Here is a 23,081-nt window from a genome sequence, read left to right as displayed (position 1 = left end):
CTCTTTAACAGCTATTCTTAATGTATAAGATTTATATGATTAATATGTATATTTAAACTTTTTGTTATGATATTAATGGTCATATAGAGTACTAAGTCTAGAAAAAGGCTTCATCTACCTTCCTGTACATGATTTCAGGTTTGAGTCTCTATCAGTTTTCTGCAGTAAACCATGAGCACGCCTAACAGTGACGTATGAAGTCTTCAAAAGGAAGATGGGGCCTCACAATAACGACTCCTCTGGGACTATGATAACACCACTAAGTTGAACAACACCACCTAAATATTGGCTTTGGACTACAAAATGCTCAGAATAATTTCAAGGTGACTCGCGGAGATGATCCAGTCTAACAGACTACTCCTACCAGGACTTGAGACAAGCTCTGCACTTTCCCATAACACAGAGGGTAGAAGAAAAAAAGAGATACAGATACTTCTCCTGGGACTTTACAATTAACTCAAATTTTTCTTTTCAGGCTCCCATAAAGGTACCACCACCCCCAGACAGCAGGAAGTAAATTTAAGAATATAACGCCCACATTCTCAAGAGGTGGGATAGATGGTTTTGTTCGATCAATGGGCTATGAATATTTCTCACTGTTTAAGGGGGTTGGTTACAAGTTGTTATTGGTAATGGTAAGGAAAAAAGCTAAACAAAGGAAATTAGATTCAAGGTAATAAGATAAAAGGGTAGATTAATGAATCTACTCTAAAAAGAAACAAGGGAGGATAGAGATATGATAAGATAAAAAGGTAAATTATTGAATACTTCTAAAAAGCAACTATTCATTTTAAATGTTTTACACTGGATTGGATTTTTTTATATCATATACAAATTTTGTATACTGATACAAATTTGAGATGAGTTTCATTAGAACAAACTGTACATAGATACCTATATAACTCATCTAACAATGTAATGCAAATTCTTAGCCACTGAAAATTATTATTACCACCTGTTTAGGATAATAAGGAAATGAAGGTTAGTAGTTAATCACCTATTACAATCAAACTTGTAGTCACATTAGGTATGTCTTCAAGGTCAAACAAAGATAAATTTTGGGTAGACAGGTCTTCTTCAAACACTTCAGAGAGGTACAGAATATGGCATTTAAAATGGTTTAACAACAGGCTTTTTTCTTTTTATGACAATGAGACATGTCTGTTCCTGGCAGCAACAATCTACTTCAGAGAAGATAATGGGCATTGAAGAAATTCCACATGTAGTTTACTTTCTTTGTGGCAAAAGTAAGCCACTGGGCAAGAAAATGCCCTTGCCTGAACTGCTGACAGTATCTGTCCTAATTGACAAACAGGACACAAAAGAAAGTGACTGCCAAACACTGTCAAGACAAGGCAGAACAGTCCTTCAGAATATCCTAATTCACAGAAAGTCTGTCAGATATGCTAGGCCTATAGGCCAAAGATGGATGCCCAACACATTGCAGAGGAACTCTGGGTGACTGTCCAGGCAGTCTGCTGTTTCTGTAATTTCTCGCATTTTTTTATTAGAAGTTGTTTGCTCTTCCTGTTTATTCAGCTAATATTATTTCCTTCTTGGGTCTCTGAAGGAGTTGAAGATTAGATAGTCATAGTTTTTCTTGTTTACCAGAAGCAGAAAGCAAGTTATGATAGAAAGTAAATTTGGTACAAGACTTTGGACTCACCATGATAGAATAGATATGGAGTATTTTCTCTGAATTTGCCAAATGCAAATGGACTAGACATTGTTGATATATTTATTGCCTGTATATATTACATATATTATTGTACTTATTGCATATAGTTTTTCTTATAATAGTAATAGCTTTTTTATTTTAGACAAAAAAAGGGGGAAATGTAGTGATATTTCATTTGTATTTTAATAAATAAAGCTTGCCTAAAGACAAGAACACAAAAGAGCCACACTAGTCAGCCATATAGGCCAGGTAGTGGTGACATACATCTTCAATCCCAGCAGCCACACAAGACAGCCATAGAGGTCGGGCAGTGGTGTATGCCTTTAATCCCAGCACTAGAGAGGAATATAAGGTGGGATGAGACAGGAACTGGCTCTCTTTCAATATGAAGATTTCATAGTGGTAAGAGATCTCTCGTGGCTTGGCTGCTTTGCTTTTCTGATAGGTTGAACCCCAATATCTGTCTCTTGGCTTTTATTAATCATGCTACAATGAGTACTGTGGAAATGAACACAGCACATACCTTCTTGACAATGCAAAGGCTTCTTCATGACTCACATCCCAGCTCTCCAGCAAAGACTGTGGGTGGTATTTTTGGAGATTTGTCACTAATCCTAAAACACCTGTAGCCTGTCAGAGGTGGGCAGAAATGTCACACCTCAGTATCCCACCCACACAAGAGGGTGTACATTTCACTGTAAATGACATGAAATATACATATGTATGTAGGTATAAATATACGAATATGTTATATTTAAATATATCTATTTCTATTATATATATATATTATATATATATATATTTCAGATGCTTTGTCTCTCCATATTTTATCTGGTTTGTTCATTTTGGGATGTTCCAAGGACTGCTATATGAATGTATATCTGTAACACCATATGGGACAACAGAGTATTTAAAACCTTTGATCTGGAAAGGATTTATGATATGCGCTTTAAAAAAAAACCAACACTATGGTAGGCAGTGGTGGCACATGCTTTTAATCCCAGTACTCAGGAGGCACAGGCAAGTGGATCTCTGGGAGTCTGAGGCCAGCCTGGTCTACAAAGTGAATTCCAGGACAGCCAGGGCTACACAGTCTTGGGAAAAAAAAAAACAAGCCACTAGTAATTTAGATAATATTTCATAATGAAGACTTTTAAGGCTGGGGGGGGGGAGAGAAGTAGGAACAAATGGCTCCATTCTCTGATAGTGAACTCAAAAGGACGGGGGTTAGTTTTGTTTTGTTTTGTTTGTTTTTCACGACAGAGTTTCTCTGTGTAGCCCTGGCCATCCTGAAACCCGCTTTGTAGACTAGGTTGGCCTCGAATTTACAGAGATCTGCCTGCTTGACTCAGGCTGCATGGTGTATATGCCTGTAACCCCAGCACTAGGAACAAAGGCAGAAGAATCATAAATGTGAGGCCCTTCTTGACTACACAGTGAGTGTAAGGCCCACTGAGCAGGATCCAGTCTTAAAACAAAACTTTAAAAATGATTGAGAATATAACTCAATGGCGGAGAGCTTATCAATACACAAGAGCCCTTTAAATTAGTTCTCAGTACCAGAAAAAAAGCAAGCAATCCCAAATTTCCTCTAAAAATATATAAATCAAATAAATTGATTATAATTCAAAAGTATTATATGTGTCTATAATTACATGTGTGTATAATTACTAAAAATAAAAAAGTGTAAATATACACATAATTATTTTTATAGTTTTATATATTATATTATATATGGAAAAATTAGACAAAATATATTGATTATATAAGTAAATACAAATGTGTTTAATTCGGCTGTCAATGAGTGCAAATGAGCTTGAGCAACCCAATCTTTTCACGCTAGCTATCACAGCAAAATCTAACAGTTCTATTGGGTATAAAGAACAGAACTGAAATAATTTAGAAATAATAGTGCAAGAATGGGCAAAAATATGGGTAGCAAGTAAACACAATGAGAAGCAAGGGGGAATCATGCGTCCTTGTATACAATGAAGCAGGATCCAGGCTGGAAAACAGTAGGGAGAAGGCTGCTTTTTCAGGCTAAGACACTTCTGGAAAACACAAGTGATTTGTTAGCACCCAAGGCAGTAGCAATAACTTCTGAAACTACAGGAGCCACAGGAGAAAAAAGAAACAGTATCACCAGGACCCTTTGCCACCCATTTAAGTAGAAAAAAAAAAGAAAGAAAGGAAGAAAGAAAGAAAGAAAGAAAGAAAGAAAGAAAGAAAGAAAGAAAGAAAGAAAGAAAAAAGAAACAGAAGCTGGAATACCTAGATAACATCATGAATAAGGCAGCTGATTCAGTCACATGCCAAACTCTGAACACATAGAGGTAATGCTTGCTTCTCAAAAATATTCACTAAACAATCCTGGAGAAAACATGAAGTCCCAAGAACAAAAATAACATGAACAGCATTCTTTAGACAAAATGAAACAAAAATATAATTACAAACAAAATCAAAGAACAAAAAAGCTTCCTACAGGAAGTTTTACACACATAATAATACACACACATTGTGTCAAGTGGGAAAATCAAAAGCAAAAATGAGAGAAATTTCTTGAAAATAATAACCAAAATATCCAAATCTCAGAATTCAGATAAAGACACATCTAAGATACATCTCTGTCAAAACTGTGTAGTATTAAATAGCTTTTCAATATAAAGGGGAAACAAAATTTAACAGCACACTGAAAAACAACAAAGCAAAGCAAAGCAGCAGGGCCAGGCATGCCAGGCACACCTGTGGAGTTGCAGCCATGGAGGCTGAAGCAGGATCATAAATTCACTGTCAGCCTTGACTCTACCACAAACCCTGTTCCAAATGAGAAAGGGAGCCGCAAGGAATTAATAAATGCAGGGAAGAGTTCCCTCCCCCCAAAAAAATGGCAGAAATATAACAGAACAAACCCCAAAGTTCATCTTAAAAAAGAGAAAATTTAAAGTACTGATAATAACCCTTATGATTAGTTAATTACCAACAAAAAGGGATAAAATGGAATGCCTAAATATAAATCACGAACAGAAAAAAATCAGATTTTTAAAATTCAAGAAGCTACTATACACATACAATGGGAAAATCTAGATGAGATGGCCATTTTAAACAAATGAAACACAGAAACTGATTCTACAAGAGAAAAAACAATTAGCCAGACTTCAAGAAGTGGAGTAGACTTCCTCCTTAAGCCACCAAGCCCAGGGAGTCACTGCAGAATCCTGCCAACACTTCCACTCAGGCAGTCCCAGCACTAGTGAAATGACCTCGGAGCCCATAGAAAGAACAAGAACAGCCCAATGAGGTTTTTAAAGACAATGCAACACTGATCACCAACCCTGACAGACAGACAGGCAGACAGATGATAGATAGATAGATAGATAGATAGATAGATAGATAGATAGATAGATAGATAGATAGATAGATAGATAGATACAAAACCAAATACATTCAGACTTCCATAATAATCTAAGTAAAATGCTAATAACAGGGCATAGCTTCACACCAAAATATACTGTGCATCACAGGATAAAGATGTAGCTTAGTCAAGAGAATGCTTACCTAGAATATATGAGGCCCTGGGTTTGATCCCCATCACACTGGCTGATCTAGTTGGTGCATATCTATAATCTTAGCACTTGACAGATAGAAGCACCAGGATCGTAAATTCAAGGTCATCTTCAGTAACTACAAGAGTTCAAGGGCAACCTGAGACTGTCCTATATGTCTGTGTATATAATGCATCATGTTCAAGGGGGGATTATTCTCAAATGCAACACTAAAGAATTTAAAAAATATATTCACATAATCCATCATATTAACTGTCTCCAGTTAGGACAAAGATATCTAACATCTAATGCTCACTCAGCATATAAAAAATATAAATTGAGTTCGTCGCCACGTCCACCGCGGCCAGCGTGAGCGCCCAGTGCCTGGTGGAGTAGCTCAAGCTGGAGGCCGGCGTGGAGAGGATCAAGGTCTCGCAGCCGCGGAGCTCCAGCAGTACTGCATGCATAATGCCTGCAAGGATGCCCTGCTGCTTGGCGCGACAGCTGGGAGCAATCCCTTCCGGGAGTCCAGGTCCTGTGCTTTACTCTGAAGACTGGGAAGAAGTTCTGGGAAGCACACGGGGAAGGATGAACGCCCACGTCCCAAGAAGACAGTTTCCACAGCCAAGTCCCATTCTCTGTTGCCTGGTCCTAGAGCCAAACTCTACAGAAATTCATTTTTATAATCCTCACCTCCAAATTTCCTGAGCTGCATCTCTCACCTCATAGAACCCGCGTTGCTCCGCCTGGGATATAGGTATGTATTACTTGCTGGGGGTTTGCATTTTAGGAGAAAGACGTTTTGTTTTCAAAAACTGAGATTTGTAATTTCCCTAACATTTTTATACTCTAATAAAATTTGTTCATAAGAATTTACTATTACTAAATTAAGACAAAGTATAAAATTGGGGGAATAATTGATATATTGATTTTTTTTAAAAAAAAAAAGGAGAACATTTTCATTTCTCAATGAAATATGGTCTTACTTTGACAGTAAACTTGGGAGATGCTCTTAGCCAACTGAAAGATTGATGTAGCGTTAGGTTGCCCATCCTGGGTGAGACTGGTTAGATCTTTCCTTACTTCCTTTAGTTTACAATTTATAATTGTTTTTGTAGCTCTTAAAAACGTGTTTATGCCTTTAAAAACATTCAAATGTGGCCTACTACATTCAGAACACTGCAACTGGTTAAAAACAAAATGTGAAAATATTATAACCTACAAAAACTAATGTCACAAGTACTTTATTTGGGTGATGTGCCTTTGGTTTAATTGGGGACATTTTAGAAGGAAAGTCTGTGTTTATAATAATCTTTGAAGAACTTGGAAATAAAATTTTTTGCCTAATTCAAAATAATTGATAGATACTTTCCCAGCATCAAGTGTGTGTGTGTGTGTGTGTGTGTGTGTGTGTAATACAGGCATTTATAGATAAATGCATGTATGTACACACAAGTAAATAGAGTAGCCCCAAAACACCCTACGTATTTTAGAAATGCCAGTTGCTGCTGGGCATGGTGATGTACTCCTTTAATCCTAGCACTCAGGAGGTAAAGGCAGGTGGAGCTCTGTGATTCAAGGCCAGCATGGCCTACTTAGGGAGCTACAAGACAGCCTGATTATATGGTGAGACCTGTCTTAGGAAGAAAAGAAACATTAGCTGTTAGTCAGGCCTGGTGTCATAAACCCCCAAACTTAAGGAGATTGAGGCAGGAGAATCAAGACTGATCTTTATGTATTCAAGAAAAGAAGGAACTAAAAGCCCAATCTGTGCACAGAATACACTTAACATGAGCAGACCCTGGGAAAATGATAAAGGTGAAACACAAGATACTGATTATAACAGACAAAAGAGAAAATCAAAGAGATCAGGAGTAGTTTAGTGGCATAGTGCTTGCCTACCATATGTGAAACCCTGGGTTCAATTCCCAGCATGGCAGAGGGCAGGAAAGATCAAATACCCATGTGCAAATTTAAGAAATAAGTCAGCTATGATAGTATACCCCTATAATCCCAGCACTCAGTTTGCTTTTCTCTGAAACAGTTTCCTACTATGTAGCCCAGACTAGCCTCAAACTCACACTCATGCCAGGCTATAATCCAAGCATTTAAGAGACTAAAAAACATCTTGTGTTAGAGACCAGCCTGGATTACACAGCTTGGAGGAGTGGAAACCCATCCGGGGGGTGGGGGAGGAGGGAAACACCACAACATTCCAAAAATACACAACTGAGTTGGAATAGAAAGATAAACTATGTTCTTGATAAGAAGACAACTTTATCAGACATCTTTTAATGATGGTCATTAAAAGAAAGAAGGAAAGCTAATATCTAAAAAAAAAAAAAATTCATCAGGCATCTTATCCTGGACCTGGAGAAGCTGAATGTGAGATTCAATTGGAGTAACAAACAAGAATAGAAGGGAAAGCCCTGGAAGACTTAGTAGGGCAAAGAGGCTGTATTCGTAGACGTCAAATCTTCAAAAGCTTCAAAGGCTCTTGGTCCTACTGTATGAGCAGAGCAACAGATCCCTACGACAAAGATGAAGTACAGATAAACAAATGCAAGTGTGACTCTAAGACATGTCCAGCCATGAGTTTTGTTTCGTTTTATGACAGTCAAAAGGACAAAAAGAAGCTGCCCCAAATGGGCCTACTCCTCAAAAAAAATTACACAGGGTCTGATGTTGTCCAGGTCAGACTTGAACCCTCTACATGGCCATGGATGACCTTAAACTTCTGATCCTTCTGTCTCCACATTCTGAGTGCTAGGATTGTTACTATGCCTGACTATGCCATGCTGGGAACCAAACCCAAGGCCTTACACGGGAATGGCAAACACTCTACCAAATGAGCTATATCCCTGGTCCAAATAACATTTTTAAAAATAAAATCTAGAAGTCAGGCATGATAGCACACATCTTTAATCCCAGAACTTAGGAGGCAGAGGAAGATGGATCTCTGAGTTCCAGGCCAACCTGGTCTACAGAGTGAGTTCTAGGACAGTCAGGGCTATACAGAGAAACCCTGCCAATAGATAGACAGACAGACACATACATACATACATACATACATACATACACACATACATACATGCATACATGCATACATATAAATAAGAAAGACATGAAAATAAAAATAAAACCTTTCTTATTTGGTTCAAAATCAAGAAGGAAAAATGGATCAACATAACTTTAAAATTTTCCATGGTAAAAGAAAATAAACAAGGAAAGTGAATGTGTATATACATATATACATATATATATATATATATGTATATATATATATATATAAAATAAATGTACCCCAAAAAGGGAGTGAATAGGCCTAAGCCCACTCCTTAGATAGGCCTGCCTGCCAGTGTGACCTTTAGTTCTGGCATCTAAGAACTGACATTTCAGGAAGATTCCTACCTTCCCCTAACTGTGGGAGCCCACAGAAGTGGATCCCTCCACCCTGACTAAAGGACAGAGAGCTCAGGTGTGGCTACTGTCAGGATGTTTTGACCTAGGATGTGGTTACTTGGTGTTCTGGGTATTAAGAAGGTAACTACTATGTTTGTTCCTTGCATCTTGGTAAAGAAGCCTCTTGCCTTCCCCCTCCTCTTTGGACTGAGGGATAGAAAGTCTATGAGAAATAAATGCTGATGGATCTCAGTACTCATTGGACGCCCTGCCAACTCTTTCCTGCATCTCTGCCTTTTCTCTTCCATCTCTGTTTTTCTCTGCCTGCCATTTCTCAATCCTCACGCTTCCCCCACCCCAAGCAGAGATGAATATGTTGGTGGAACCCAGCACCAAAACCTTAGATATGGTAGCTCATTGGCTACATGGCACAAACAACTCAATTTATAAGGAGCCCTTCAGTGACTTAGAGTTTTTATTGCTGTTAATTTTTATTTATTTTTATGTGCACGGATGTTTTGCCTGCATAAATGTCTGCGTACCACCTGTGAGACTGGTGCCCCTGTGGCTGGTTCACCCTCTGTCACTGTGCACCCCGTTGTTGGGGCACCCTGTCACTGGGGCACCCTGTCACTGTGCACCCTGTTGCTGGCACAGCCCATCACTGGTGCACCCTGTCACTGTGCACCCCACTGCTGGAGCACCCTGTCACTGTGCACCCCGTTGCTGGGGCACCCTGTCACTGTGCACCCTGTTGCTGGCACAACCCACCACTGGTGCACCCTGTCACTGGTGCACCTGTCACTGCACCCCGTCGCTGTGCACCCTGTTGCTGGCGCACCCCGTTGCTGGCACACCCTGTCGCTGGTGCACCCTGTCACTGTGCACCCCGCTGCCGGCGCACCCCGTTTCTGCACTTCTAGAAGGAGAGGAGAGGCCTCAGAAGTTTGTCCCGGGTTTCCTACAGATTCCTTCCCACGCTCCCTTCTGACTGCTTCTGTTCTGTAAAGAGTCTTCCTAGCAAATCACCCAGAGTGTCTGTGGAACCCCACCCCCACATATATCCTAATATATGAAGAACTTCTAAAAATAAGACAGAAAACCAAAACCTAGAGAAGAACAGCTACAGAAACGGAGATTTAAAAAGAAACACAAAAAGCATATTAAAGCTATCTAGCTCCCCCACCTAACAAGAAATTCAAGTTAAAACTATTCTGAGATAGCACTGCTTATCTTCCAGGTTGGTTTAAAAAAAAAAAATCACAAATTGTGGCAACATGCTGTGATAGTGCGCCTGCAGGCACAGGCAAGAGCTCATACAAAACTGCAGGGAACACCCACCTGCCCGTCTGCCCAGAGATCCCACTCCTAGGAGCTTACTCCTGAAATACATAGACACAAAGTGCACAAAAGACCAAAGGTGTACATACACACCCAGTGTCACTTTGGCAGGCCAGCTCGGCCCACGCTCTTCTTGCTCTAGACTGCCTTTTCCCTTTCCTCGTTCGTTTGCCGGCGTCCCTGTGCCTCAGTTTCCTGAGACAGGAACTGTGCTGCTATCCAGTAATCCATCTTTACCTCTTCAGTTCACCTTTAGCTGTGATTCCTTCATCTCCTACCCTGCTTGTTTTTGCCTCTGTGTGTGTGTGTGTGTGTGTGTGTGTGTGTAGGTGTGGGTATTCTTGTGTACTCGGGTACACAGGCATATGTGCACGTACGAACATGTGCACATGAAAGCTCAAAGTGAACACTGGGTGTCTCCTTCAATCAATCTCCACATTGTTGAATGAGGCTAGGTCTCTGGCTGAACCCACAGCTTGCCAAGTCTAGCAGTCTAGGTGACCGGTCTGCCCAGGGATTCCTTGTCTAAGCCTCCTGAGTGCTGAGACTGCAGGCAGCTGCCATGTCTAACCGCCTTCTGTATGCTGGATACAAACTCTGGTCCCCGTGCTCACCAGGCGCGCACTCTTACCACGGAGCCACCTCCCTGTCCTCCACCCGTTTTCTTTGTGTCCAGTAAGCTGGTTCTCTGTACCTCTCTTTTCCACTTTCTATCATGTATACCAGCCACTGTTCGGGAATATTTTCATCTTTTCCTTTTCGTTTATTCCCACATAACTCATGTTAGTATACACAGTACCATCAATGTCTCTTTACTTCCGAAAATGACTGTCACTGAAGGGGTAAATGTTCCATAGCTAACTATGACTCTATTTTCAGAGTATTCTACCCTGGGTGGTGGCAACTGTTACAGAAAAAGTTCTACTCATAGGGAAGAGTGAGACTAGAGTCTGGTGCCCTGAATACCAGTCTAACAGAACAAAAACAAAATAAAACAAAACAAACAAACAAACAAAACAGCAGCTTAACCCTACTTAGAACTTGGTCCCTCCAAACATTGCATACACATCCACTGAACAAAGAAGGGCAACTAAACAAATTTTAAAAAAAAACAAACACAAAAAACATGAAAAATCCAAGAAAATCTCTCCTCTAAAATCTACCAATCCCAAAATAATGTTCACCCAGTAAGCGTGAGTCACATGGCACTCTGGACAGAGATGGCAGAAGAATGGTGACAGGTGTGGTCAAAGAAATGAAGGCATGGGGCTATGGAAAGATGGCTCCGTGATTAGCAGGGCTAGCTGCTCGACCAGAGGACCCAGAGTGTCGATTCCTAGCACCCACACGGCGGCTCACAACCAGGGGATCCGATGCCCTCTCCTAGCCCTGTGGTCTGTATATGTGTAGGTAAAACACCTATATGCATAAAATATTGTCATTATTAAAGCAAAAGGAAAGAAATGAAGACATGAGTGAACTTCTGAATAAATGTCAAGCAAGCACACACAGGGAGGCCGGGGTTGAAGAGACGGCTGTTCTTGCAAAGGATCCCAACCATCTACAACCTCAGTTCTATAACTACTGTTCTATTCTTGCCTCTGCAGTGTACAGACATGGTACAGACATACATGCTGGCAAAATACCCATACACATAAAATAAAATAATAAAAGATTTTTTAAAAAAACACAAACAGCTGAGTGAAGAAGTAAATACAAGACATGAAATGGAATTCAATACGGAAGAGAAAACAAACAGAAAAGAGGCTAGAAATGACATCAAATAAAAAGGGAGGTGGGAAGTCAAACCAATAGGATAGGTCAGAGAGAGGACAGAAGTTCAAGGCCTGAAGACAAGGTATGAAAAGTAGTATATTCAGTCAAGGACAAAAATGTACAACTGGGCTAGAGAGCTGGCTCAGTTGCTGATATGGCAGAGGATGGAGTTTGGTTCCAAGCACCCACACAGTGGCTCACATCCACCCGTAACTCCAAGCTGATGCCCTCTGATGCCCTCTTCCTGACTCGATGGGCACCTGCAAGCATGTTTACATACTTACATTCTCTCTTCTCAAAAAATAAATACATATTTAAAAATATAGGAATAGTAATGCAAGGTCTCTTGGACACCATAAAAAGATTAAATCTATGAATGTGGGCATATAAAAAGAACTCCATGCAAAAGTTGTAGAAAATATTTTCAATATAATTATAACAGAAAATTTCCCAAGTCTAGGTAAGGAGAGGCCCAACTCAGTACAAGAAACACATACAATACCGCCAAACAGAAAGGACCAGAAAAGAAACTCTCTGTGTCATAGCAGAGTTAAAATATCAAACATACGGAACAAAATAAAAGTATTCGAAACTGCAAAAGAGAAACACCAACTCATTTACCAAGACAGGTCCCTCAGAATAACAGCTGATATCTCAACAGAAATCTTAAAAGTCAAAAGGTCATAGAACCATGTATTTCAAGTCCTGGAAGGCCACAGCTGCTAACTCAACTATAACACTGTTTATAACTAACTACTATAAAACTATTTATAACTAACTACTATAAAACTATTTATAACTAACTACTATAAAACTGTCTATAACTAACTACTATAAAACTATAACTAATACTATAAAATTGTCATAATTGAGATAAAAAGCATTCTATAATAAAGGCAGACTAAAAGGAGTTGTATTCATTAACCAGGCTCTATGGAGCATTCCAAAAGAAATTATTTGGACTGAGAGAATAATAAACACAACAAAATGGCTACTGGGGAAAAAATTAAATATACTGGAACAGTAGTTTAACAAATGAGAATTAGAACAACCCCAATTACTATAAAATCAGAAAAATGATGAGAATTAATACATACTTTTCTATAATAATCCTGAATACTAATGTCTCTACTCCTCAATCAAAAGACATAGAGTAGAAGACTGGATTTTAAAACAAGATTCATTTGTTTGCTGCCTCCACAAAACACACCTCACTATCAAAGATAAGCACCATCTTAGGGTCAAGGATGGAAAAGGTATTCCAAACAAACAGAGCCAGAAAATAAGCAGGAGCTGTTGTTCTAGCATCTGGCAAGATTGAACTTCAAACCAAAACTACTCAGTGGGCTTTTTAAAGATTTTTTTAAGTGTGTGTGTGTGTGTGTGTGTGTGTGTGTGTATGTGTGTATGTGTGTATGTGTGTGCAGGTGCCCAAGGTGTCAGACTCCCCTAGATACAGGCAGTGAGCCACCATGTGGGTACTGGGAAGTGAACTCCAGTCCTCTACAGAAGCAGTATGCGCTCTTAACTGCTGAGCCACCTTTCCAGCCCAAGATATTGTGATTTTATTTTTAGTTACACGAATGTGGGAGTGGGAAGTGTTCGTGGGAGTGAAGTGCCGGACAAGGCCGGAAGAGGGCATCAGACTGCCTGGAGCTTGAGTTCCAGGGGACTAAGCACTACTGAGCAGCACTGAGTTTAGCCCAACTGGCGTTCTCCTAGTGAGAGAAAGGGTGCAAGACCATCAACAGTCACGGCAATTAACTGCAGAAGTCTTCAGATTAAACCGAAACAAAAGAACCAGGACATATTCTCAAAAAACGCGAGATTGTAAGTCTTTCAACATGGGTGGTGGGATGGGAACTCTGCAAGAACAGCGAGCGGTACATCCTTTTAACTGCTGAGCCATCTCTCCAGCTCCATCAGTGGGGATCTTTTAAGAAGTTCCATGCTAACTAATGGAACAGCCCATCAAGAACACACTACAATTCTAAACATACTCATAAACATGGGAGCAGCCAATTCCACAGAACAAATACTACTGGGTATAAAGCCAGAAGCTAACTCCACACAGCAATGACTTCCATGCTCCATTCCCATCAAGAGACAGGTCATCCTAACAAAAAATAATAAACGTCAGAGCTCAGGGACATCATCAATCAGAGAGACCTAACAGACGCCTACAGAACATCTCATCCCAACACTGCAGATACACATCCCTCTTCAGCAGCCCATGGAGCGTCCTAAAATAGATTACATAATAGGACAGACAACACATACAAGAAAACTAAAATAACTTTTTGTATCCCATCTAACCACAATGGAATAAAACTAGAAATCCGCAGCAGGAGAAACTAAAGAAAACCCACAAACTCACAGAAACTAAACAATACACTGTTTAATAATAAACAGTTCTGTTGAAGAAATGAAGGAGATCCTAAAATGTCTGGAAATGAACAAAGACAACACAACATGCCAAAACCCCCTACAATACAATGAAACTAGCTCTCAAAGGGAAATCCATACCTATAAGGTCCTACACAAGAAAATCAGAGCAATCTTGAGTAAATATCTTAATTACATACCTTATAGCCTTGGAAAACAAGATCAGTCAAGCTCACCAGCAGCAGATGTAGAATCATCAAGGTCAAGAAGGGGTTAGAGCGACAGCTCAGCAGGTAAAGGTTTGGCCACCAAGACCGACAACCTGAGCTTGATCCCCAGGAAAGCACACAACACAAACTGTCTATCCTCTGACCTCCACATGCGTGCTGTGGTGGGCGTGCAATGGCATGTGTGCGCGATTATGTGTGCATGCATGTGCACCCCACACAACACACAGCTCCCAAATAAATAACGGTGATTGTTTTAATCTTTTAAGATATTAGTTGGGCAATGGTGGCGCACACCTTTAATCCCAGCACTTAGGAGGCAGAGGCAGGTGGATCTCTGTGAGTTCAAGGCCAACCTGGTCTACAAAAGCCAGTTCTAGGACAGGCTCCAAAGCTACAGAAAAACCCTGTCTCAAAAAACCATAATCATCATCATCATCATCATCATCATCACCATCATCATCAAGGCAAAAAATACAAAGAATTGATGAAACAATGTTACTTTAAAAATATAAAAATAGATCAATAACTCCTTAGTCAGACAAACCAAAATGAGAAAAGATCCAAATTAACAAAATTAGAGATGAAATGAAAAATATCTACAAGTTCATCTATTTCTTTTAGATTTTCCACTTTAGCAGAATATAAGTTTTTAAGATGTATCCTTATGGTTTTCTGAATTCCATTGGTATCTGTTATTGTTTCTTATTGCACCATATTCAACCAATGTCCCTAGGAGGCCTAATCTTTTCTAGGAGGAGAAGGGGGCATGGACCTGGGGAATGGGGTTGGTGAGGGAAGGGACTGGGAGAATGGAGGGAGGGAAAGCTGCGGTCAGAATGTATTATATGAGAATTAATCTCCCAATTGAAAAACATAGGCTAGGCCTAAAAGGATACACTAACTGTACCAGACCTTTAAAGAAAAACTAACATCAATCCTTCTCAAATTACTCCATAAAATAATAGAAAAGGAATACTCCCAAATCATCTTATGAAGGCAGATACCAAAAGCAGATGAACACACACATACACACTCAAATTACAGATTAACCTTCCTGATGAACTTAGACAAAAAAAATCAAAAAATGCTTGCAGACAGAATTCAAGATCCCATTTTTAAAAAATCATCCACCACAATGAATTTGACAGCATGAATGGTTCCATACATGCAAATCAAGAAGTACATCACAAATGGACTCCAAGGCAGAAATCACATCACCACCTCAAGAGACGCAGAAGAGGCTTTGAAAAAAATACAATATCCCTTCATAATTAAAACTAAGAATAGAGAGACCATCTACCAACATAATAAAGGCTATCCATGACCAACTCAGAGCCAACGCATGCTAAATGGGGGGAAACTTCATTAAATCATTTCTCCTGAGATCAGGAACATGACCAGGTGTCCGCGCTATTCGCTCGTACTCCACGGAGGGCTGGATATTTTAGCAAGAGAAGTAAGAGATGGAAAAGAGGTCAAAGAATCCTGACTGTAGATGATATGGATCTATGTATGAGACCCTGGACTCAATCCGAAGACTCACACAGCCGATACACACTTTACATACCAATGGCAACCACACTGAGAAAGAAATCAGGAAAGCAATTCCATTCGCCATGGCTCATATAATAATACTAAAATACCTGGGAATACACTTAGTCAGAGAAGAGAAGGGCCTGTACAATGAAACCTTTGAAGAAATGGAGAAGAAACTGAGGAAGACAGAGAATGGAAAGCCTCATATGCTCACTGGGAGAAACCCAAGAGCGATCCAGGAATTCAGTTCAATCTCTAACAAAATCATAACACCGTATTAAAGTTCATTTGGAACAGGCAGGAAAGATGGCTCTGCAGTTAAGAATACCTGCTGCTTTTGCAGAAGGCCCAGGTTTGGTTCCCAGCAACCACATGGTGGCCCATAACCATCCATAACTCCAGTTTCATGGCACCCAATGCTCTCTTCTGCCCTCCACGGGCACTTCACACAAGTGGTACACATACATACATGCAGGCAAAACGTGCATATACATAAAATTTCAAGGTCTAAAAGGTTTTCAACTTCTTTGAGAGTTCATCTCATCAAGCTAGAATGATCATGAACAAGAAAATGGATGATAACAAAAGATAACACATGGTAAGGACAAATGCCGGCACAGCACGGACCGGCACAGCACGGAGGTAAGGAAGAGAACCCTAGTCACGACCAGTGGAGATGCAAACTTACTCAGCCACTGTAAAAATCATGTGGAGGTTTGTCACGAGACTGAGAACAGAAATTCCATGACCTAGCTGTACCACCCCTGCGTATATACCCAAAGAAGTCTGACTCTTAGCACAGGGATTCTTGCACATCTATGGCTGCTATATTCACAACGACTAAGAAAAATAGCCTAGATGACCATCACTTAATGAATGGACAAGGAAAAGGTGGTGCCTATAATAACGGAATTTTATTCAACCATAAAGAAAATGAAGTTCACATTAAAATGTGTGAAATTGAAAAATATGATATTAAATAAGATAATCCAGGCTCAGAATGACAGATATCACATAATCTCTAAAACACAGGTCCTAGCTTCTAATTTCTATACATGCATATATGTGGGAGTATATGTAGAGCCCAGGAAACTAGAAAGGGACCCATGAAAAGGGAGAGAGATTGTTTGGTGAGGCGGGCAACAGAACTCATGTGATACCAAGCAAAAGGAGAAGGCCAGGGTGTTTAAAGGTTTAATCAGGGAAGAGGGGCAGAGATATAGGGGAGGAAGGAGAGAGTCAACCAAAATTAATGAAATATAAAAATGCCTTAAGGAAATATAATACTGAACAAATTAAAAGAAAAAAACAAGAGCTGGGCATGGTAGCACTTGGGGGTCAGTGGCAGGGGACTGTTCTGAAGAGGTGCCTGCATCTCTACCATCTCCCCTTCCCCCTTCTTTCTTCTCTCTCCCCTCTCTCTTTCCTTTCTCTGTCCCCCCTTCTCTCTCTCCCCTTCTCCCCTCCCCTCCATATCCTCTTATTCTTCCTCAGGTGATCCGCCACTCCTCGTGCGGCCGGCCTCCAGTCACCCCGCTTTATGAATGGTAACAGAAGCCCACTACAAAACTGTATAGCCGCTATCTACCAGAAGCACCAGACAGCCAAAACTGAGGGACATTATACACAACTATCAAAATGACAATATCCTGAAAGACAAAAAAAAGACTAAGGAAACATGAGACATAAATGGCATCACCCACGGATACAAGGGAACGGATCTGATGAGAGTTTACCAGGGCCAGCCGGACTGGGACTGAACGAGGACGTGATCTAGCCAGATTCTCGGAATTTGGCCGGATTCTCTGACTGTGGCTGGCTCGGGGTCTTTCTGGAAAGCCATTGACTATGACACTGGGACCTGTTTCCTCTGCATATGCTGGATTTTGGGGATCCAGTCTGTTTGGACGCTCGCCTTCCTGGACCTGGAGGGAGGGGGAGGGAGCTGGAGCTTCCCACAGGGCAGGAAACCCTGACTGCCCTGGGGGACGGAGGGGAAGGAGGGGGGGAGTGGTGGGGGGAGTGGGAGGGTGTTGGGAGGGGGGGCGGAAATGGAAACTTTTATAATTTAATAAAATTTACTAAAAAAAATAAAAATAAAAAAATAAAAAAAACCTATTTAGGCAGAAAATGGAAAAAAACAAAAAAACAAAAACAAAAACAAAAAAATAAATGGCATAGTGACCAGGTATGGCACTACATGCCTATAACCCCAGCATTCAGGAGGCTGAAGTAAAGGATCACAAGCTAAGACCTGGGCTACATAACAGGACCTCCATTCCATCCCTTTAAAAAAAAAAAAAAACTGAGGGTGGGGGGGAGATGGCTCGGCAGTTAAGAGCACTGGTTGCTCTTCCAGAGGACCAGGGTTCAATTCCCAGCACCCACATGGCAGCTCAAGACTGTAACTCCAGTTCCAGGGGATTTAAGACCCTCACACAGACCAATGCACATAAAATAAAAAGATGGCCACCTCCGGTTTCTCAGGAAACTGGGAGTCAACCTCCCTCAGGACCCAGCAATTCCACTCTTGGGAATATACCCAAGAGATGCCCTATCATACTACAAAAGTATTTGTTCAACTATGTTCATAGCAGCACTATTTGTAATAGCCAGAACCTGGAAACAACCTAGGTGCCCCTCAATAGAAGAATGGTTAAAGAAGGTGCGGAACATATATACATTAGAGTTTTAGTCAGCGGTAAAAAACAATGACATCTTGAATTTTGCATGCAAATGGATGGAAATAGAAAACGCTTTACTGAGTGAGGTAACCCAGACCCAAAAAGAGGAATATGGTATGTACTCACTCATAAATGGATTCTAGCCATAATTAAAGGTCTTTGAGCCTATTATTCGTGATCCTAGAGAAGCTGGATAGGAGGGTGAACCTGAAGAAAATTCAGGTAGTTTTCCTCCTGGAGATTGGAAATAGACAAGAGTCCCAGGTAACCTCGGGTGCATGGGGGGGTAGGAGGGTTGTTGGAAGGGGAGAGGGTTAGAGAGAAGGGAGCAAGGGAGGAATGGGGAATGCTCGGGGGACTGGGAGGGGGGGAGGGAGGAAGGATAGATATGGGATCAGGGAAGAATATATCTCAACTAAGGGAGTCAGTTTAGGGTTTACTAGAGACTTGATTATAAATGGGATCCCAGGTCCAAGGAGAGATTCCCAGATTGTTCTCTGGACAGAGGAGAGGGTGCCTGAACTGGCCTTGGCCCATAACCATACTGATGAATATTTTGCTCATCACCATAGATCTTTCATCTGGCGATGGATGGAGATGGAGACGGAGACCCACATTGGAACACTGGACTTAACTCCCTAGGTCCAAACGAGAAGCAGAAGGAAAGAGAACTTGAGCAAGGAAGGCAAGATCAGAGGAAACCTTCATCCGACGATGGATGGCGATACAGATGGAGACCCACACTGGAGCACCAGACTGAGTCCCCCAAGGTCCAAATGAGGAGCAGAAGGAGGAAGAACATGAAAAAGGAAATCAGGACCGCGAGGGGTGCGATCACCCACTGATACAAGGGGACTGATCTAATGAGAGTTCACCAAGGCCAGTTGACTGGGACTGAGCGAGCACGTGATCCAGCCAGATTCTCTGAATGAGGCCAGTTTCTCTGAATGTGGCTGGCCCGGAGTCTTTCTGAAAAGCCATTGACAATGACACTGGGACTTGTTTCCTCTGCATATACTGGATTTTTGGGATCCAGTCTGTTTGGATGCTCACCTTCCTGGACCTGGAGGGAAGGGGGAGGAGCTTGAACTACCCACAGGGCGGGAGACCCTGACTGCTCTTGGGGATGGAGAGGGAGGAGGGGAGGGAATGGGGGGAGTGGGAGGGGGTTGGGAGGAGGGGCGGAAATGGAGACTTTTGTATTTTAATAAACTTTGAAAAAAAAAAAAAGATGGCCACCAAATGCAGTGTATGGTACAAAGGTAGACAGGAATTGCCTCCAAGAAAGACAAGAAATGAAAGTGTTCACAAATCCAGCTTGCAGATAGAACAGCAGTCCACATAAATGTTAATTGTTCTGACTTTAGTAACTGGTCTACGATTATATAAGTCCTTGCTCTCAGAAAGTAGACAATGAAACCTGTAAGCAGATGGTGCCTGCAAGCCTCTTTTAACTAGCTCAGAAAGGTAATACTACATACAGGATACAGAACGACAAGCAAATGATGAAAGTGCTCAGACTAGACCAGGACACACTGGACTTTGTTCCCTTCCAGTTCTCAGTCAACTTGGAATTATTTCGAAATTGGTTTAACTCTGGAAAACTACTTTAGACATTTGGTTGAGATGTGAGACTGGATTTATGGAGTTTTCTCTGGGAGTCCAGCAACCTAGTCATCCCTTAAATAGCTGAAACTTTATTTTTGGACCTCATAGAAACCTTTGTCTGTTACTATCTTGGTCCCAGCATGCTCGTGTACACTCAGCTGGTCTGGGGCTAATCAAACTTGAGGTCACCAGAAGAAATGTATTTACTATAAAACACAAGTCAAAGGAGCATGACGGCTCACACCTGTAATCCTACCACTTAGGATGCTGAGGCAGGAGGATTTCTCCAAGTTCAGTATAGGCTAGGGAGCTCTAGGCAAGCCTGGGCTGTACAAAGAGAAGACTAAGGGAGGGGGGGCAGAGAGAGAAAGACAGAAACAGAGAGACAGAGAGAAAGAGAGATAGAGGGGGGACACACAGACAGACAGCTGGGACTTATGGTACAATTCAGTAGTAGAGGCATCTCTTACAAAGTCCCTGGGTTCAAAATCCACCACCACCAAAGCACAAAACAAAACAAAATCTGCTCATTTCATTGGTAGCACCCACTGTGATCACCCAAGTCTATTCGATTCCTCAATCCCTGTTATCTTTAGCTGCATTTTATATTTTGTTCTATTCTGAGACCAAACTCAGTCCAAAATGATGGAGCGCTCTAAGAAATACAAGATTTACTAATATATGGAAGCTGGTAAATTTAGGCTATGCAGTCTTCCTTCTGCTTGCACATGGGACACTAGGGACCGACAATAATCACCGGGGCTTCTACGGCACAAAACACCCAGAGGAAACCTCCAGGTTTCCCTGTCCAAAGTGTATGTGTCCAAAGCCTATGACAGCCTGCAGCACAGCTTTGGGCCATGATGAGCCACTCAAGGTGAAAAAAGGTCAAAACTGAGCATGTTCTAGATATTTATAGCAAGAACAACGAATAAGACCTCAGTTTACTAATATGAAATAAAGCACTAATAAACACAGGGAACATTGTTTTCCTGCTATCACTATGCAATGTTTTCTATCTCAGTAGTTTGAACACCACCAAAAACAAAAATCTCACATGCAGACATTAAAATGAGAACCTTTACACACTGCCTTCATCCCTGACTCCACCAGGCTGAAGGGAGTGTCAGGTGCAGGATGAGACTGTGCCTTCGTGGAGCTGCAAAGGAGAGTGGGGCTGTCAAAGCAATACTGATTAGAGCTTGTGTTTGGGGAGGCAAGCATCTCCTCAAATGCACGGCCACAAAACTCCTCTATAGTGTGTATTTCCAAAAGAAAAATTGACACAAATAAAGTGTTTTCCAGCTTGTAACCACTGCTGGCCCCTGAGCAACAAAAGGGAAGACATATCGGTAGGAGATGGACTGTAGCAAATTAGAAGACACCCCCACAAGGTTGTCAAGGAAACCAAACCAAGTATATTTTTCTACAAAAAGAAAGAAAGAAAGAAAGAAAGAAAGAAAGAAAGAAAGAAAGAAAGAAAGAAAGAAAGAGAAAAAGAATCGCAGGTAAGGTGAACATGCCACAGCATATTTGGTGACAAAGGTCTACCATCCCTAGGAAAACGCATTAAGAGGCTAAATTTACTTGCAAGCTATTCATGAAGTACTTTGTCGGCAGGTATTCCCAAACTCCTAGGTCGGAGGGCTCTGCAGCTACCTTGCTAAAAGCAGCTAAGTCTGAGCCACTGACAACGCAAAACATTCCCTCAGGTCTTTTCTGAAAAATTAACATTACCAAAAAAGAAAAGAACCATCTCCCCCACCCCCACCCCCTAAAAAAAGAGAGAGAAGAATCCCCAAATTTAGACTTTTTAATTTTTCAAAATGGAAGTCTTTTTTTAAACGCATTGGGGTGTGTGTGTTTTAAAGAGCAAAGACTAAGTGTATGCAAACCAAACCGGGAGCTCAGCTTGGCTGTGCCATTGCAGAATGGAAACGAGCTGAGTGGGAAGGGGACCGGGTGTCAAGTTGGCAGGGCACGTGTAAGCATCTCCACGAGTAGGTGGTTGGTACATCAGCAGGGAAAGGTGACACGCTCGTGAGAGCACAGGAGGACCGGTGACAAGCACCAAGGTGGGGGGGGGGGGGGGCGGGGGACAGATACGGACACAGCATGAGCTCTCAGGTGTAAGGCCTGCAGCGAAAGCATCTGCAGCAGCATCCCCGCGAGGTGCAGCCCGCCCAGGAATCCCGGAGCCCCATCCTCTCAGCACCCCATCTTCTCAGAGCCCCATCCCTCAGCTCTCTATGCCCTCGGATTGAGTCCCATCCCCTCAGCTTCCCATCCCCCAGATCGAGCCCATCCTTCAAACTCCCCATCCCTTCAGACTGAGCTCCAGCCCTGCGCACCACCCCTCCGCGCTCCTCCCGCCGTCTGACCCCGCGGGGAAAGGGCTTCGGGACGCCCAGCGAAGTGGGCGCGATGGGGCGCGGCTCTTACCCGGTGCCGCAGTCAACCACGCAGGGAGGCAGCGAACCCGCCATGCTCGGCCACGAGGCGCTCGGTCCTCGCCTGTCCCAGTCAGCGACCGGCTGCCTAGTGCCCCGATGTCGGTTGGCCGCGGACGCCGCTCCTCCCTAGGAGCCGCCGGGAGCCCAGAGGCGCCGCCGGGGAGTGACGTCACTCTATAGTTGGCCAATCGGGGACGCGCACGCTCCTCCCTCTTGTCAGCCATCCTTAGTGCTGGCAGCGAGGCGTTTTAGCCTACGCATCCATCCAGTTGAAGAGACTGGAGTTTATTTTTAACTGGCATAAGGTGAATATGACCCTGAGTTCTTTCTTTTCTCTCTTTTTTTTCCAAGTTTTATTTTTTTTTCAGGATTTAATTTTTAGAGTGTGTGTGTGTGTGTGTGTGTGTGTGTGTGAGTGTGTGTGTGTGTGTGTGTGTGTGTGTGTG

The 23,081-nt window shown here is 41.9% G+C and overlaps 1 protein-coding gene and 1 pseudogene across 4 annotated transcripts in view; one reads left to right on the top strand and one right to left on the bottom strand.

Moving 5' to 3' along the window:
- Nucleotides 1-22,757, bottom strand: part of Actr3b (actin related protein 3B) — a 102,568-nt gene extending 79,811 nt beyond the window's left edge. For 2 of the 4 annotated variants that reach the window (XM_087907526.1, XM_087907527.1), the window contains exon 1: nucleotides 22,625-22,737. In XM_087907526.1, the coding sequence (XP_087763652.1) occupies nucleotides 22,625-22,668 (44 nt within the window). In that variant the 5' untranslated portion in view covers nucleotides 22,669-22,737. Of the gene's footprint in view, nucleotides 1-22,624 lie in introns of all 4 variants that reach the window. The other 2 variants (XM_087907529.1, XM_087907528.1) reach the window with 2 other exon arrangements.
- On the top strand, nucleotides 4,408-5,774 carry LOC125404495 (guanine nucleotide-binding protein G(I)/G(S)/G(O) subunit gamma-10 pseudogene; annotated as a pseudogene).
- Nucleotides 22,758-23,081: the final 324 nt, after the last annotated feature.

Source organism: Myodes glareolus, chromosome 6 (assembly GCF_982192425.1).
Source record: "Myodes glareolus chromosome 6, mMyoGla1.1, whole genome shotgun sequence".
NCBI classification, from domain to species: Eukaryota; Metazoa; Chordata; class Mammalia; order Rodentia; family Cricetidae; genus Myodes; species Myodes glareolus.
This window is presented reverse-complemented; position numbering and strand designations above follow the sequence as displayed.